Source organism: Callorhinus ursinus, unplaced genomic scaffold (assembly GCF_003265705.2).
Source record: "Callorhinus ursinus isolate GAN/ISIS: 27379988/994484 unplaced genomic scaffold, GSC_fseal_2.0 scaffold66, whole genome shotgun sequence".
In the NCBI taxonomy this organism is placed as follows: domain Eukaryota; kingdom Metazoa; phylum Chordata; class Mammalia; order Carnivora; family Otariidae; genus Callorhinus; species Callorhinus ursinus.
In genome coordinates this window covers 4,237,008-4,256,021 of record NW_027397128.1, presented here as the reverse complement: position 1 = coordinate 4,256,021, position 19,014 = coordinate 4,237,008, and the positions used below count along the sequence as shown (strand labels likewise).

At 37.1% G+C, this 19,014-nt stretch overlaps 1 protein-coding gene across 3 annotated transcripts in view; it reads left to right on the top strand.

Annotated features, from left to right (window-relative positions):
• The window catches only part of OPHN1 (oligophrenin 1), a 498,955-nt gene that overhangs the window by 397,955 nt on the left and 81,986 nt on the right, over positions 1 to 19,014 (top strand). For all 3 annotated transcript variants that reach the window (XM_073885819.1, XM_025860816.2, XM_073885818.1), the window contains exon 19: positions 3,192 to 3,351. In XM_073885819.1, coding sequence (XP_073741920.1) covers positions 3,192 to 3,351 — 160 coding nt within the window. The remainder of the gene's footprint in view (positions 1 to 3,191; positions 3,352 to 19,014) is intronic.

Here is a 19,014-nt window from a genome sequence, read left to right as displayed (position 1 = left end):
TCTGGCTATTGTCAAGCTAAGGTTGCTTTTAGTCTCTAGCAAAACGTCAACATTAAGGCAGCCATGAGCTCCTTGAGGAATGTCACACTCTGCATGTCTCAGGTATTTCTCAATGGGCTGCAAGTTGTAAGGAAATTTAATTGTATCTACATTTCTTTTGCCTTTCTTCTCATCATAGGGGTAGGAATATTGACTGATATCTCAAGGACATGATGGTTTTCCTTTAGGCTACTCATTCACAAAGCAGGTGTACAATGTATGCATGTTGAGCCATAAATCAGGCTTTTGATTTAAACAACATTTATGTACAGTAATGCTAACTAAAAAAGAAACCTAAAATGGCTTCCCTTGTGTATCAGGCCTTGAGAGAGTTTTTCTCTCATCAGGATATATACCCAGAAGTGGGATTCCTGGATCATAAGGTAGTTCTATTTTATAGACATTTTAGTTTATGACCTCGGATCTAAACCATCTAATCAAAATTATTTTTCTAAACTGTAGGCTTTTTACAACCTCCCTCTGATAGCCATTTTTTGTTTTAAATTTTGATGTTCCAGAAGTTGTACCCATTGTCGGCGAGTCCATGTGGACTAGGGAATTTGAGATTTGTTTGCTGTCAAGTCATATCACAAACTCCTACCTAATTCACTACTCACAGTGCTCTTATTTTTGGTTTTATTTCCCTTATTAACCCACAATTTGGGGTGTGACTTATACCTCTTAATGATAATGTATAATAAAAAGAGAGATGTCAAATGCAAAGAAATCTCCCTCTAAAATAGGTTACCTTCCAAATCTCATAAGAAGGCCAAGAAGAAAAAGAATGTCCTAAACAGGATACCAGGAACCTCCCTTAGAAAAATAGAAGGTGGCTTTAGCTTAAAGAGAGCCCACAAGGGTTTTGATTTCTTAACAGGAATTAGATAAGCAAGCAGTGGGATGCAATAGGATGACTGTAAGACTTGTGGCCCAACAAATATGGGTTTGAATCCTTGTCATGTATTCACAAACTGTGTGACCTTGATTAAGTGCTTTACCTTCTGTAAACCTAGGCTTCAGAGATAAAACACTCTGCCTTTTTTGGAGTTGGGAGTGTTAAGTGAGCTCTGGCACCTTCACCAGAAGTCCATTCCTTTCAAAGTTCACAGAAGGAGATAAGCATTCACAGGTGTTGGAGGCTGCAGTCTCACGAGTGTCCTTGCCTTGCTACTAGTGGTTTAGCCACTTGGTGGTGGTATGGAGTTGCTTTTCCATTTTAACATCTCAAAAAAATTGTCATTAAATAATAAGGGTTAATTGTCGAAATATTTAAACTGTTAAAAGGGACCCATCACCAGCCCAGCAATAATAAGTGCCTGTGAATGGTTGCTGTTCATTATCATGTGAATGGCACCCAACCTTTGTAATGAGCTTAACAGACTTCATCAGGATTTGTCTAAGGATTCTGTCTCTGTCAGTTACCCACTTAGTAAAGAGCCTGCCTGTTGATAGGGTCAGTCTCTCAGGGGCCTTTACCTGGGAGGGTTTTGAAAATTAGTGTTTGAGGTGGGTGGTCTCACTGCCTCACCTCCCCACCCTCACAGCCAAACTAACCAAACAGCTGCTCATATTTTATTTGCTGCCTCCAGTACTATTTGAAAGAGCAGTAGAGGCACTTAGTTCCGTTCAAAATAATTAATTGGTAGCTGCTTTGTATGAGTCACACACACTTTAAAGTTGTTTACCACCTAGTAAGGGAGGCAGATAAGAAACAGAAAATTGTAACATATTTGCTTGCCAATGGTGTCAATCAAGAAGAGGACAATGGGCTGTGATAGCCCTGAAGGAGATGTCACCTAAAGTGAATCTCAGAGGATAAATAGACATTCTTTATATCCAGAAGGAAGGAGACATTCTAAGCAGGAGTGGCATGAAACAACATGGTATAGCCAGAAAACCTAATCTAAGCAGTATAGTGTATCAAGAGTATCAGAGGTCAGCAGTACTTAGATGGAGACTCCTGGAGAGGTAATAATAATAGCAGATATTTCTAATGCAATAGTTCCAGGATACCATGTGAAAGCAATTTAGCTCTATGTAAACAGCCCTGTGAGGTGGGTACTATTTTTGCATATGGGAAAACTGAAGCCCAGAGAGGTTATGTCACTAACACTGTTGCACAATTGAGTGGTACTGTTAGGATTCAAGCCCACGTCAGCTTCAGAGTCCAACCTTTACATTGGGATTAGAAACAGGCTATAAGTTGCAACTTTGAAGAGAGCTGGCCTTATCCTATAAGTGCTACAAAGCCCCTAAAGAGAATTTTAGCAAGGAGAGTGATTAGGGATCAGAATATTGGTGATTACAGGCTCTACTCTGATGAGACTGACTGTGATTTCAAGGAAATTCCTTTCCTTCTTTGGACCTCTGTTTTTTTGTTTTTTTGTTTTTATTTTTTTAAAGATTTTATTTATTTATTTGAGAGAGAGAATGAGAGAGAGCACATGAGAGGGGGGAGGGTCAGAGGGAGAAGCAGACTCCCTGCTGAGCAGGGAGCCCAATGCGGGACTCGATCCTGGAACTCCAGGATCATGACCTGAGCCGAAGGCAGTCACTTAACCAACTGAGCCACCCAGGCGCCCTGGACCTCAGTTTTTTTGTTTTGTTTTTGTTTTGGGGTGTGTGTGTGTGTGTGTGTGTGTGTGTGTGTGTGATTTCATCTGTAAAATGAGGACAGTGATGATAAAGGGCTAATTTTAAGGATCCCTTCCAGCTCTTTTGAGTTTTTTACTTTCAAACTAGGGGTGGGGGAGGGGCTACATTCCTGACTGGTGTCAGACTGGTGAGACTGGTAGGTACTTATCTATGTGCTTTGTTCTTTTTTATATGTGCTTTATACATGCTGTACTTATTGCCTGGAATGTTGTCTTGCTTCTTTCCTGTCTTTCTAAATACTTTCTAACTATGGCTGCCTACCCCCCTTCTCTTAACTCCTACAGTGCTACTAAGTGAGCTGTGTCTCACTTAGGCCCCTAATAATATACTTTTATTCTTTGCTACTTGTTTGCTTTGTAGTCTTCTCATATATATTTTGGACTCTACTTTTTTCCTACTTTTTAGTTTCTCTTGCCCCCATATCATCTAACACAGTCTTGGTTACAAGGGGGTCTTGGAGAAAATCTTGTTAATCATTTTTTTTTCTCTTTTGGCAGTGTATGTGAGCACAGCAAAGAGAATCTTATGACCCCTTCCAACATGGGCGTGATCTTTGGGCCCACTCTGATGAGAGCTCAGGAGGATACTGTCGCTGCCATGATGAACATCAAATTCCAGAACATTGTGGTGGAAATCCTAATTGAGCACTTCGTCAAGGTATGTATTCCCTGTTCTCACCATCACTTCTCCAAGCATGTGACACTTTCCCCTACCCACCTTTTAGAGTTGTGTCTCCCTCCCTTGTTCAAGTTGATAATGGAAGGGAATTCTATTATGACACAATGGCATTTAAATAGCATTTCTGACACTGAAATTCATTCATTTAGCAAATACTGTTCAGTTCTATAACTATTTTATTATCAGGCACCAGGCTAGATGGTATAGAAGAAGAAAAAAATCATTGTTCATGCCTGTACAGAGTTAATAGTATAATATGAAGATAGCCATATATACAAATGAAAATGATAGATATGGAAGTGGTGCGTGTATAATGAAACCATAAAGAAAGCAATATCTATACTTATTTAACCTCATCCTATTTCAAAAAAAATTAAGGTGGTATATTTTATATGGTATATAAAATACAAGGTACTATATTATACATCATAATTAGGTCAAATGAAAAAGGAAAAATAAGGATAGAGACAGAAAATGAACCCAGGAATGAGGCTAGACAAGAAATAATTATTGACAAGTCCTGTACACTTGCTACAGATGGCCTTTCATCTGACTCTTAAGCTTTCTAGTAGCCAGTACCATCCTAGCAAGGTTTAATTCAATAAAAACTTTTCTGCAGGGGGAGGAGGCTAATGACACTATCTAGATGGCATCTACAGTTCAAACCCAAGCTCTACCACTTACCAGCTATATTTGGTGGAATATAGGTTAGGCTTCTAAGACTCCACATATAAACACAGTGGCTCCAACAAAAGAGACATTTATTACTTGATTGTGGGATAGTCCAGTGAGGTGTTCCAGTGCTGATATCGTGACTTGACAGGGGCAAGAACCCAGTTTCCTTCTTTCTTCTTGTTCTGCCATCTCTAAGGGCTGCTTCACTGCATGACCAAATATCTTCTATATCATATCAGTTGAGAAGGATGAAAGAAAGGAAAATGAAGGATACAACCCTGTCCTTTAAGGCAGGACCTGAGAGTCACATATATCACTTTTATTTATATACCATTTCAGAATTTAATCCTGTGGTCACATCTGGCAGATGAGTTAGGGAAGTATAGTTTTTATTTGGGGCCCTCCTGTGCCCAGATAAATCTTTAGTTCTTTTTCTAAAAGAAAAATGAGTGTATATTGGATTACAACTGGTATTCTCTGCTATATTATCTGTGTTACATCAAACAACTTCTCTGATAGTCATTTTTTTAGCTAAAATGTGAAAATGATAATAAACCTGTACTATGTGATGTACTATGTAAATGTCCAAGGCCACTTAGCTAGTAACAGAGCTGGGGTTTAAATCCAAGTAGCCTGGCTCAGAGTTGAAGTACTTAATCACTATGAAGTGCTGCCTCATTGATCATTTTTGAATGGTGATATTATTGGGCATAGAGGACACTTGGGATTATCAAGGATGGGTACTTGCAAAGAAGTACAATTTATGTCACTACTGTAGGTGGAAATAAAGGAAAATAGGGAAAGGAAATTTCAAGGAGATGACCTAGCATGAACAAAGGCCCAAAGACCTAAAACTTCAAGTAATTTGGTATTGTTGGAACATGAAATAAAAATAGCAGTGGTCAGAGATGTGATTGGAGGCAGACAGGGGCCAGGTCCCAAAAGGACTAAACTCTGTCTAGTTGAAGAGTTTGGAATGTTTGGCATTGTTCCTACAGGCTTGGGAAAGCATTGCTTAAAAGTAGAGTAGTATTATGGATAGACTTACATTCAGGAGGCATTATCTTGTCTGTGGTGTGAAGGATAGATTACAAAGAGAGAGGGTAGTGCCATTATCAGAGCAATAAATAACTGTAGTCTGAGTCAGGGTGGTGGGAAGAGGAACAGGGAGGGAAAAGCATAGGACTGAGTGATTGGAAGTGGAAAATGTGGGAGAGGAAGATGTCTGAATTCTGGATTTCTGACTCGGCTGACTGGATGGATGGGGCTGTCCTTCATAAATATAAGAAATACAGAATGGAAAAGGTTGGGAGAAGATGGAAAAAAACTTGATTTGCTGCAGGTTGGACTTCAGATTCCTGAAGGATATCCAGAAAGCAGTATTTATGAAGTAGTTGGAGTAAAGTAAGGAGTAGCAAACTTTACTCAAAGAAAATATTTATGGTAAATATTTTAGGCTGTGCAGGTCATAGAAATCTTTCACAACTATTCAACTCCACCTTTGTATTGGGAAAGCAGCCATAGACAACATGTAAACAAATGAATATTCCAATAAAACTCTGTTAACAAAACAGGGAGCAGGCCTATGGGCTGCAATTTCTTGACTCTTGGTCTAAAACCCAAATTTCATTAATTAATTAATTGATTGATTGATATTCAATCAACCAATATGTATTGAGTACCCACTATTTGCCAGGTACTATTTTAGGTCCTGGAGATACAGCCCTCATGGAATTTACATTCTGAAGGAAGTAGAAAAACAATATTCAAAATAAGTAAAATACATAGTGTGTTAGATGGTAATGAGCATTAAGAAGAAAAATAAAGCAGAGAAGGGGAATAGGAAGGGTTGGAAAGTGGTTTTGTAATTTTAAAATACAGTAAGTCCTCACTAAAAGGACAAATTTTGAGCAGAGATCTATAGGAAATAAAGGAGTGATTTCATTCAGCTGAGGGAAAAGCATTCTAGGCTGAGAAAATGGTAAGCACAATATCCCTGAAGCAGAAGTGTGTCTATCATGTTCAAAGTACAAAAAGGAGGCTAGATTAGCTAAAAAGGATTAAACAAACAAACAAACAAACAAACAAACGAAAAAGAAAGAAATATAAGAAGATGGATTCAGAAAGAAAATAGAGAAAGCTGAGTAGATTCTATAGGTCCTTAGAATCCATTGGAAGGACTTGACTTCGCTGTATCTGAGTAAGATAAAAGGGAGGTTTTTAAGAGAAATAACACAATTTGATTTATGTTTAACAGGACTATTCTGGATGCTGTATAGAAATAAGGGTAGAAGGAAGGAGATTAATTAGGAAGCTGTTTTAATAATGCAATCAAAAAATAGTTGTACCTTGGATGAGGGTAGTAATAGTGGAGATGGTAAGAAGTGGTCAGATTCTAAATGTATTTTGAAGTCAGAGCCAACAGTATTTGCTGACAAATGACAGGTGGAATGTAGAAGAGAGGAGTCATGGGTAACTTCAGGGTTTTTGTTTTTGTTTTTTATCTGAGCAATTGGAAGGATGAAGTTGCCATTTACTGAGCTATGTAAGAATGAGGGAGGAGCAGATTTGAAAGAAAAAAGGAGCAGAAGTTCAGCCTATGAGACATCTGAGATCAGAGAAGAAAACAGGATTAGAGAAATAGAGTTGGCCTTCAACAGCATAGAGTTGGTGTTTAAGACAATGTGAATGAATATTCTGGCCTAATGAACACTTTTGTGAGAGAATAAATGTTAGACCAAGAATTGAAAACTAGGGAGTGCCAGTGTTTGAAGGGCCAATGGAAGAGATTACAAAACAGATTGAGAAGGATTGATCAATGACAGATCTAGGAGATAGGGGAGCCACAGAGCCCTGGAAATGAGAGAGTCTTAGGAAGGAAAGAGTAGACAGTAGTTACAATTTCTCAAGACATGTTATGTTGGACAAGCACTGAAAAGTACCTACTGCTTTACATATTAATTTTTTTTAAATATAAGCAATATCTATACATGGCAAAAATACAAACCATAAAGAATAAAACACATTTCTATCCTTTACCTGTGTTCAACTCCTAATTCCAATCCTCATTTCAAGAGTTTCTGGTCATTTTGGCAAAGGAAAAAAGTGCATATATACACATAGATGCATATAAAATAATATTTTATATGCATATATTATTCTTCTACTTAGTACAGCTAAAATCTCTGGACATTATATATAAAAATAACACAAGAAGACTCTGAAATATAGAAGGTGGACCAGACTGGCTAAGGACCTTAGGACCTGAGGAATGACATGGCCACAAGTCACCTGGATTTTGTTTTTGCCTCATCTCCCAGATTGGGTGCGGTCAAAAAAGGTATCAACAAAAGTCTACTCTCTCTAGCCAAAGGACCTGGAAAGGAACAGCCCTACAACACAGAAAAATTTTAGATAGTAACCTCTGTACTCCAGCAAAATAGCACAGAAAAGAAATGCAGCCCCACCCCCACCCCTTCCAGCAAATACTGAGTGGAGAAGCTAGATTTTTACCTTTGCCAGGCTGTAACAAGCACCTGAGCCTCTCTCCCCCCACTTCATGCAGTGTTGTCAAGAAGGCCAAGTGGGGAGCCAGAATTTCATCCTCACCTGGTGGTAATGAGACACCATCTTCCACTCTCAGTGGTGTCAGTGGAGACCACATGAAGCACCTAGACACCCATGCCTATTTGGCATTGGAGTAGCATCAGAGGAGGCTTGGTAGAAATACAGGACTTTCACCACCACTCAATGGTAATAAGTCTAGCACACTATAGTGTCAGTGGAGAGGAGACCATTTGGGGAACAGTAACGAGACACTCCTCCCCCTCTGGCCACAGTGGTATCATCAGAGGCATAGTGAGAAGTCTGAAATCCTACTCCTGCCTAGCAGTAACAAGAAGTTCTTACCTTCCACTGAGATGTCAATGGAGGCCAAGTGGAAAACCTGGACTTTCACTCCATCCTGGCAGAAATGAGGCAGTGCTCCTCCTATGTTAGAGTGGCAGTGCCAGAGGAGGCCTGCTATAACAGAAGATATAAGTAAGAACAAGACTCACATAGTACCCAAAATGTGCAGGCTTCAGTTGAAAATCATTTGTCAAAATCATACCAAGATGATTCATCACAACATGAATGAGAAAAGATCATCAAGAGAAACCAACACCAAGATGACACAGATGTTAATGATCTGACAAGAATTTTAAAGTAGCCATTATAAAAATGCTTTAATGAGCTATTAGGAATACATTTGAAAGAAAAAAAAATAGAGAATCTCAGCAAAGTAATAGAAAGTTTCTGCAAAGAAATACAGATTCGGCAAATAAATAGAACATATCAAGAAAAACCAAGTAAAAATTATAGAACTGCAAAATGCAATAAATGAAACTTAAAAATCCAATGGATGGGCTAACAATAGAATGGAGAGGACAGGGGAAAGAGACTGAACTTTTAGAGTAACAGAAATTATGCAATCCAAACAACAGAAAACTAAGAGAAATTGTTGCCAGCAGACCTCTCCTAAAAGAATGGCTAAAGTAAGTTCTCTAAACAAAAAAGACACAATAAAAGAAGGAATCTTGGAATATTGGGAAGGAAAAATGAACAAATAGAAAAAGCAAATATTTGGGTAAATTTAATAGACTTTCCTTTTCCTCTTGAGTTTTCTCAGTGATGTTTGATGGTTAAAGCAAATTGTTTTTTAGCTTTATTGAGATAAAACAAAATTTACAATATGATCTGATGTGATTCTCAATGTATGTGAAAGAAATGTTTAAGACAATTACATTATAAAAGGGGGAGCATAAAGAACATTAGAGGGAGGTAAGGTTTGTGCATTTCAGCAAACAGGTAAAATGTTGAAACCAGTAGCCTGTGATGACTCATATATGTACAGTGTAATACCCGAAACAACCACTAAAAATCTATACAAAGGGATACACTCAGAAGCACTATAGATAAATCAAACTGGAATTATAAAAAGTGCTCAAGAAGACATAGAAATCCTAAATGTTTATATAATAAACAACAAAACTTCAAAAGACATGAAACAAAAATTTGTGGAGCTGAAAGGAAAAATAGAAAAATCCACAGTTATACTCAAAGACTTTAACAGCCCTCTCTCAGAACCTTCTTACACTGTTGGTGGGAATGCAAGCTGGTGCAGCCACTGTGGAAAACAGTATGGAGGTTCCTCAAAAAGTTAAAGATAGGGGCAACTTGGTGGCTCAGTGGGTTAAGCATCTGCCTTTGGTTCAGGTCATGATCTCAGGGTCCTGGGATCGAGCCCTGTGTCAGGGCTCCCTGCTCAGCAGGGAGTCTGCTTCCCCCTCTTCCTTTGCCCCTCTCCCCTGCTCATGTTCTCTCTCTCTCTCTCATGCTCTCTCTCTTGTGCTGTCTCTCTCAAATGAATAAATAATTTTTTTTAAATGTTAAAAATAGAACTACCTTAGGACCCCGCAATTGCACTACTAGGTATATACCCAAAGGATACAAAAACACAGATTCAAAGGGGCAATCCTCTTAGAGCATTGAGAAAGAAAACCAGAGAGTAGACATAAATTGCCAGTATGAGGAAAAAGGAGAGGACAAGTAGTATCATACTAATCCTGTAGATCTGAAAATGATAATAAGGGAATAATATAAACAATTCTATGTACACAAATTTGACAACTTAAGATCAAACAGGCCAGTTCTTTAAAAAGTACATACTACCAAAACTCACTCGACATGAAATAGATTATTTGAATAGCCCTAAAACTATTAAGAATATTCAGTTCATAATTAAATAGCATCTGAGGAAGAAATCTTTAGACCCAGATGATTGTACTAGAGAATTCTACCAACTGTTTAAAGAAAATTTAAGACCAATTCTAACCATTCTCTTTTAGAAAATAGAATGGGAGGAAACACCTTCCAACTCATTGTATGAAGGCAGTATTTCCCTGATACCAAAACCAGAAAAAAGTACAAAAAAAAGAGAAAACTATAGACCAATATCCCTCATAATTTAAGTGCGAAAATCATACAAAATGTTACAGATAGATATATATGTATATATATTATAGTTTTACATTTAAATGTATAATCATTTTGAGCTATGTGAAGTTTAGGTTATACATATATTTTTTATAATATGTGAGGTTTAGGTTTATATGAATATATATTTATATAAATATATTATTTTATATATATACATATGTATGTATATATATTATGCTCAAGTGGGATTTATTCCAGGAATGTAAGGTGGCTGAATTGATTTGAAAATCAATCAATATAATCTACCATATTAACAGGGTAAGAAGCAAAATCATATGATCATACCTATTTATGCAGAGTAAGTATTTGAAGAAATCAACATATATTCATAAAAAACAAACTAAAACTCAGCAAATTAGGGATAGGGGACAATTATCCCAACTTGGTAAAGAACATCTACAAAAATAAATAGATAAATAAATAAAACCTATAGCTAACATCAGACTTTATGTTGAGATATTGAATGCTTTCCTTTTAAGATTAGAATAACACAAGAATGCTTTTTCTCACCATTACTATACACCATAGTAATAGAATTTCTACCCTGTGCAATTTGGCAAGAAAAGAAGATAAAACACATACAGGTCAGAAAGGAAGAAATATAACTTTCTCTATTTGCTGATGGCATGACTGTCTACATAGAAAATCATAAAGAATCTATTAAGAAAACCTCCTACAACTAATAAAGGAGTTTAACAAGGTTACAGGATTCAAGGCCAACATGCAAAGCTCAATTGCATTTTTATATACTAGCAGTGAATGTGTGGAAAATGAATTAAAAATAGAATACAATTTACAAACTCTCAAAAACAAGTGAAATATGTAGCTATAAGTCTAATAAAACATTTATAGGATTTATATGCTGAAAATACAAAATGCTGATGAAAGAAGTAAAAGAAGATGCAAGTAAATTGAGAGACATCTTGTGCTCATGGAGTGGAAGACTCAATGTAATGAAGATGTCAGTTCTTTCCAAACTGATATATGTTTAAGGTAATTGATATCAAAATCTCAGCAAAATATTTTATAGATAGAGGGACGCCTGTGTGGCTCAGTTGGTTAAGCGTTTGCCTTCGGCTCAGGTCATGATCCCAGGGTACTGGGATCAAATCCCGCATTGGGCTCCTTGCTCAGCGGGGAGCCTGCTTCTCCTTTTGCCTGCTGCTCCCTCTGCTTGTACTCTCTCTCTCTGACAAATAAGTAAATAAAATCTTAAAAAAAGTATTTTGTAGATGGAGACAAGATTATACTAAAATATATATGGAAAAACAAAGAAACTAGCAGAGCTAACACAGTTTTGACAATAAAGAATAAATTGGGAGGTATTATATTAATTCTCACTGTATTGCTGCAGTAAGCAAGACAGTGTGAGACTGGCAGATGGATAAACACAGATCAGTGGAAGAGAACGGAGAATCCACAAATAGCCTCACAAAGTACATCCAAATTGTTTTTGAAAAAGGTACAAAAGTATATCAAAGAAGGAAGGATGGTCCTTTCAACAAATGGTTGCAATTGCATATCTATAGGCAACAAAAGTAAACTTCAACCTAAACCTCACATATTATATAAAAATTAGCTCAAAATGATTATACATTTAAATGTAAAACTATAAAACTTTTAGAAGATACATGGGAGAAAATCTTTGGAGCCTATTGAAGTCTTACTGAAGAGCTTTTAGACATGACAACCATAAGCACAAACCATTAAAGAAATCAATAAATTGGACTTCATCAAAATTAAAAACTTCTGCTCCATGAATGACCTTATTAAAAAGATGAAAAAACAAGCTACCAATGTAGAGAAAATATTTGCAAACCATATATTTGATAAAGGACTCATATCTAGAATATATAAAGAACTCTCAAAACTCAATAGTAAAAATCAAACAATCCAATTAGAAAATGAGCAAAAGACGTGAAAAAGATGTGTGGTTGACAAATAAGCACATGAAAAGATGTTTAAGATCACGAGGCACTGGGGAAATGTAAATTAAGATCACAATGAGATATCACTGCATACCTATTAGAACAATCAAAAATAGTGATAACACCAAATGCTGATCAGAGTACACAAAAATTAGATCTCTCATATACTTCTGGTGGGAACATAAAATGGTATAGCTACTCTAAAAAAGTTTTGCAGGTTCTTAAAAAGAAACTTAAACATGTACTTATTATATAAATCATCATTTACACTCCTGAGCATTTACCCCGCAGAAATAATAACATGTCCACACAAAATCTCTACAGGTATTTTAATAGCAGCTTTATTTGTAAACAATAGCCAAAGAATGGATACAACTTAGATGTCCTTCAGTGGGTGAATGGTTAAACAAATTGCAGTAATTAATACAATAGAATACTACTCAGCAATAAAAAGGAATGAATTATTGGTATACACAACAACTGGTATGGGTCTCAAGGGCATTTTGCTGGTGAAAAAGCCTATCTCAAAAGGTTACATACCCTATAATTCCATTTGTATAATATTCTCAAAATGCCAAAATTATAGAGATGAAAATGTATTAGTGGTTGCCAGTGTTTAGTGATGGTGGGGACAAAGAGTGGTGGGTGTGACTAAACAGGGTAGCATTAGGGAGATCTTTGAGATGATGAAATAGTATCTTGATTGTGATTTTGGTTACATGTGATAAGATGGCATAGCATTATATACACATTTTGCCAATATTCTCCAGTTTTTGATATTATACTGTAGTTATGTAAAATGTCACCTTGTTGGGAGAAACTGGGTAAGAGGTATGTGCAACCTCTCTGCACTGTCTTTGCAACATCCTGTGAACCTGTAATTATTTCAAAATAAAAAGTTAGAAAATGTAAATCAGTTCAAATTTTTCTTATTGGTTACATGTGGGAATAATATTTTGGACATAAGTGGTTTAATAATATATATTATACAAATTTTTTAAATGAGGAGGATCTCAATATGCTCATATGGAATTATTTCCATTATATACTTTTAAATTAAAACAGCTTAGTGCAAAAATGTGTCTATAATATACTACCCTTTGGGCGCCTGGGTGGCTCAGTTGGTTAAGCAGCTGCCTTCGGCTCAGGTCATGATCCTGGGGTCCCGGGATCGAGTCCCATATTGGGCTCCCTGCTCAGCGGGGAGTCTGCTTCTCCCTCTGACCCTCTCCCCTCTCGTGCTCTCTCTCTCTCATTCTGTCTCTCAAATAAATAAATAAAATCTTTAAAAAAAAACCCATTATAATATACTACCCTTTAAGTAAGAAAGGAGATATAAGAAAATAGAAAAGTGTCTTCACATTGTGTAAAGTTTTACAGGACAGGTAAACCAGAACCTAATGAATTGGTTACCTGTAGGCATTTGGTGAGTATATGTTGGTTAAGAATGGGATAATGACAATGGTTTGGTAGGGACGAGAGAGGAGCAACTCTTTGAGCATACTTTTTTTTTTTTCTTTTTGCATAGGTCTGACTTACAGAATCGTAGTAACATTTCATGTACTCTAACTAACTAAATAAAATCAACTAGGTTGGGGGAAGAACCTAAAGTGAAGTACACATAGTAACAAATTAACCTTATATTACAAATCCATAATAGCCGTATTGAAGAGGATGGGACAGAAAGAACTAACAACAGTAATTTGGAAAACAGTATTTTTACTCTGTATTTTAAGACAAAGACAAAAAGAACTGTACACAGGGGTGCCTGGGTGGCTCAGTCATTAAGCTTCTGCCTTCGGCTCAGGTCATGATCTCACGGTCCTGGGATTGAGCCCTGCATGGGGCTCCCTGCTCCGCGGGAAGCCTGCTTCTCCCTCTCCCACTCCCCCTGCTTGTGTTCCCTCACTTGCTGTGTCTCTCTCTGTCAAATAAATAAAATCTTTAAAAAAAAGAAAGAACTATACACAAACAAGCATACTCTAGTTGGTAAATTTATTGCTCACAGTTGGTATGGGCTAGCAATTCTGAAACTAATGTGCTTATATTCTAGGATTAAATAAATAAATATGTTATGAATAGGGAAGCCTGGGTGGCTCAGTCAGTTAAACGTCTGCCTTCGGCTCAGGTCATGATCTCAGGGTCCTGGGATCAAGTCCCACATCAGGCTCCCTGCTCAGCAGGGAGTCTGCTTCTCCCTCTGCCTCTGCCTGCAGCTCTCCCTGCTTGTGCACTTGCTCTCTCTCTCTCTCCCCCTCTGACAAATAAATAAATAAAATCTTTTTTTTTAAAAAGTATGTTATGACTATTGAAAATTAAATTTATTGCTACTGAAGATGGACATTAAACATAAACAAAGGGGGGAGGTTACAATGATTACTGTGGTATTTGATTAGAATGGAAAGAATCAATGTGAATTCATTTAAAAAAAATACAAATAGATACAGAAGGAAATATGGATTAGTATGTATCTGTGTCTGTCTGCTGAGAGGGCCTAGAAGCAGTGCCACTCTAGTACCAGTGAGCACACTTAACAGCCAGATCTTGGTTTCTAAATACTATTCACCAATAAAATAACCAGGACTTCTTAGAGAAATAGCTGATTCCAGATCTGGAGCATGGAAAATACAAGATGAGATTAGAATGTCTTGTGATGCCAGAAAGTAAGGAAAAGTTAAAAAATAATTACAAGGACATGATGAAAGGACACAGGAGCCAACATGAAATTGATCCCAATGGTCAAAGTGAGAATATTTGAGCAACGAAATAATGTTATTATTGAATTACAAGCCATAGAATAAAGTAAATATATATGATTTCATACTGATAGAAACAAACACACAGGAGGGAGAATTAACAGCTCTTTCTTACCATAGAATTTTATATAACAAATTAGAATGAATAAGAAAAAATAGAAAATCACTACAGTAAATAGCACAGTGTTTGCAGGAAAGAACCATTAACAGAACTAAAATTGGTGGATAAAATTATGGCCAGAATCAGGATATCTGCATGTGATGTGGGAAAGACATTATTAGGGTTCGAAGCCAACGGGCCAAGAAAGAATTCTTGAGAGGTCTTTGGTGCAAAAAGGTGGTTTTAGGGGCACCTGGGTGGCTCAGATGGTTAAGCGTCTGCCTTCGGCTCAGGTCATGATCCCAGGGTCCTGGGATCGAGTCCCGCATCGGGCTCCCTGCTGGGCGGGGAGTCTGCTTCTCCCTCTGCCTCTGCCTCTCTCTCTCTCTGACTCTCATGAATAAATAAATAAAACATTAAAAAAAAAAAGGTGGTTTTATTAAAGCATGGGGACAGGACCCGTGGGCAGAAAGAGCTGTAATGGGGTCATGAGGAGTGGCCCATTATATACTTCCAAGTAGGGAGGGGGTTAGGGATAGTGTAAGTCTCTAAGAAATTTTGGAAGCAAGGTTTCCAGGACCTTGAGGGGGCTAGCTATTGTTGGGAAAAGGTCATTTATTACCATCTAATAAAACCTCAGTCATGAGACCCTTCAGATGTATCTCGGTGGGCCATAGGCTTGGGGGATGATAGCCAACGTGTATCTTGGAGGGTTTAGAGATAAAGGAAGTTTCTAAAGGAATTTTTATACGTTAAAGTAGACTTACAGGATCCTGGGGGGCGGGGGTGGGGGCGGTCAGGCTAGGGTTGCCTTTAGCCCTTAGCAAAGTATGAACACTGAGGCAGTTGAGTCCCTAGAGGAAGGTTACTCTGCCTGTTTCAGGGACTTGTCAATGGGCTGTAGGTAGTAAGGAAATTTAATAATTTTTCTTCTGCCTCTGTTTCCCACATCACATGGTCTCAAAATATCTCTCTGCAAGATACTTATTAATGAGAAGTGGGGAAATAGTATTTTTATGGTGGAAAGTCTGGTATCACCTGTAATAAGATATATTAACATCTTGTATCATTAATATGATGCACTGAGAGGGGTACAGCATCGCTTCCTCTCTAAAAATGCATAGCCTAAATCTAATCATGAGACAATATCATAAAACCCCACATTGCCTGAATCCTACAAAATAACTGCCCAGTTGTATGCACTTTTTCCATGTAAGGTGACCTTTTTACAGGTTCTGAGGATTAGGATGTGGACATTTTGGGGGGTCATTATTCTGTCTGCTACAGTTCGCCCTCTGGCCCCAAAAGATTTACATCCATCCCACATACAAAATACAACCAAACTATTCCAAGTTCCCCCAAAATCTCAACTGATAATGGCATCAATACAAGTCTAAAACCTTATCTAATTATTATCTGCTCAAAAGTCACAAATTTCTTAATCTAAATTATCTAAACTACATATGGGTGAGTCTCTTGTTATAATTCATCCTAGGGTGAAATTTCTTACCATCTGTTCACCAATGAATCTAGAAAACAAGTAATTTGCTCCCAAAATATAGTGGTAGGACAGATACAAGATAACAGTTATAGATATTCCCATTACAAAGGGGAGAAAATGGAAGGAAAAATGAGCCACCAATACCTAGCAATTTTGAAATCCAACTGGGCAATTTTTTTTTTTTTTTTTTTTTAGGTTTCAAGGCCTGTAATAATCCTCTGTGAATGTGGCTCAATCCTTTGGGCTTGCAGCTCCACGCTCTGAGTTATCCTTCCTTTTTCATGAAAAGTAGCATATGTTTGAAGCTGAGTAGTTTCATTAGCCTATTTCCTGCTTGTGGAATTTTGAGGGTCTGAGCCTTCTTTCGTTTCATCTACTCTCTGTCCCTTTGAGGCCAAGCTGGCAGTGTTTATGTTGGTATAAGTATCCTCAAAATCTTGTGGGTCCCCCAGGTATGTCATTGAGATTCATTCTACTAGACAAGAAGTTTCTCCACAATTCTTTCCTAAATAATCCTTTTAGCCATACCAACTCTAATTTTGGCTTTTACTGAGATAGCTAAGGGGATTCGTGAGTCATATGCATAGTCTCTTTAAAGAGCCCCCTGTGTAACTACTGTGCTCTTTTGATCCTTCTGAGTCACTAGCAAAAGGCTATCTAGCCATATCCTTGGCTTTCTCTCTAGAACATGCTTTTCTGACAGTGTATCTCCTAATTTTAGAATCTTTTGCAATCTGTACAGGCTGTGAATTTCCTACATTATCTGGTCCTAGAAGACCTACTCCCCTTTTGCTTAACAGTTCTTTTCTTAATTTATGTCTTTGCTCTCATGTTTTAGTATAAACAGCAAGAAGAAACCGGGCTATGTCTTTGATACTTTGCTTGCAAAACTCTTCAGCTAAATAACTAAGTTCACTGTTTACAAGTTCTGCTTCCCACCTTACTGTAGGACACAACTCAGCTAAGTTTTCCACCACTATATAGCAAAATCCCTTTTCCTCCAGTTTCTAATAACATGTTTGTCATTTCCTTCTGAACCCTCAGCAGCAGCATCTTTAACATCCATAATTCTACCAATAGTCTGTTTATAACAATTTCAGTGTTCTCTAATATACATTTTCTCTGTTGTGCTCCTCACTTCCTTCTGAGCCTTCACTAGCAGAATTGTTAATATGCACATTTCTAACAATTTGTTCAAGGCAGTCTAAGCTGTTTCTATCATTCCGATCACTGCCCAATTACAAAGCCACTTCCACAATTTTATTAAAATTTAGACTTCCACAATTTTTAAGTATTTTGTGTACAGCACACCACTTCCAGGTTCCAAAATTTATATTAATTTCCTATTGTTGCTGTAAAAAATTACCACAAACTTTGTGGCTTAAAACAAGTCAAATGTATTATCTTAACAAGTTACCACAAACTTTGTGGCTTAAAACAAGTCAAATGCATTATCTTAACAAGTATGGAAGCCAGAAGTATAAAATCATTTGGCAATGCTACATCTCTCTCCCTTAGCCCTTTCCAGCTTCTAGAAGCCTCCTGCGTTCCTTGGTTTGTGCCCCTTCCTTTATCTTCAAAGTATAGCATCTTCAACTTAATCAATCAATCTCTGTCTCTTTGTCTCTCTTTCTCACTCCCTTACTCACCAACTCACCTTTGCTTCTGTTATCACATTACCTTATCCCTCTGACCCTCCTGCCTCCCACTTATAAGGACCCTTGTGATTATAGTGGTTTTACCCAGATAATCCAAGATAATCTTCCCATCTCAAAATCCTTGCCTTAATCATATCTGCAAAGTCTCTTTTGCCATGTAAGGTAACATAATAACAGGATCTGGGGATTAACACATGAACATCTTGGTATCATTATTCTGTCACACCAGTACTCTTCAAAAGTGTTATGGTCATGAAAGACAAAGAAAGATTAAGGAATTATCAGACTGGAGGAGACTAAAGTGACATGACAATTTAATGCTACATGGGATCCTGGACTGCATCTTAAACCAGAAAAAAAAAAAAGACATTAATGTGAAAACTGACAAAATTCAAACAAAATTTGTGATTAGTTAATATTATCAGTCAATATTAGTTTTCTTATTTTGATAATTGCATTATGATTATGTAAGATGTTAATGTTAGGGGAATCTGGGTGAAAGTTATATGGAAACTCTGTTCTATTTTTGCAATTTTCCTGTAAGTCTAAAATCACTGCAAAATAAAAAGAAAAACACTTTTATTGATATATACTGGCACCATCGTTATTTGGTCTATTCACATTCTCAATAAACTAGGATATTACCGAATGTTTTAATGCTATCCAGATTGTAAATGAATAATTATATTTCATTGTTTTCAATAAATTTTTGAAATTATGAATGAGATTGGTTATCTTTTCATATGTTTATTGGTTATATTAATTTGCTAGGACTGTAATGACAAAATGCTACATACTGAGTGGCTTAAACAACAGAAATTCCATCTTGAAGATGGAAGTCCAAAATCAAGGTGCTGGCAGGGTGGTTTCTTCTGAGACCTTTCTCCTTGGCTTGCAAATGGATCCCTTCTCACTCTGTCCTCATGTAGTCTTTTATCTGTGTGTGTGCCTCCTTGGAGTCTCTTCCTCTTCTTATAAGGCCACC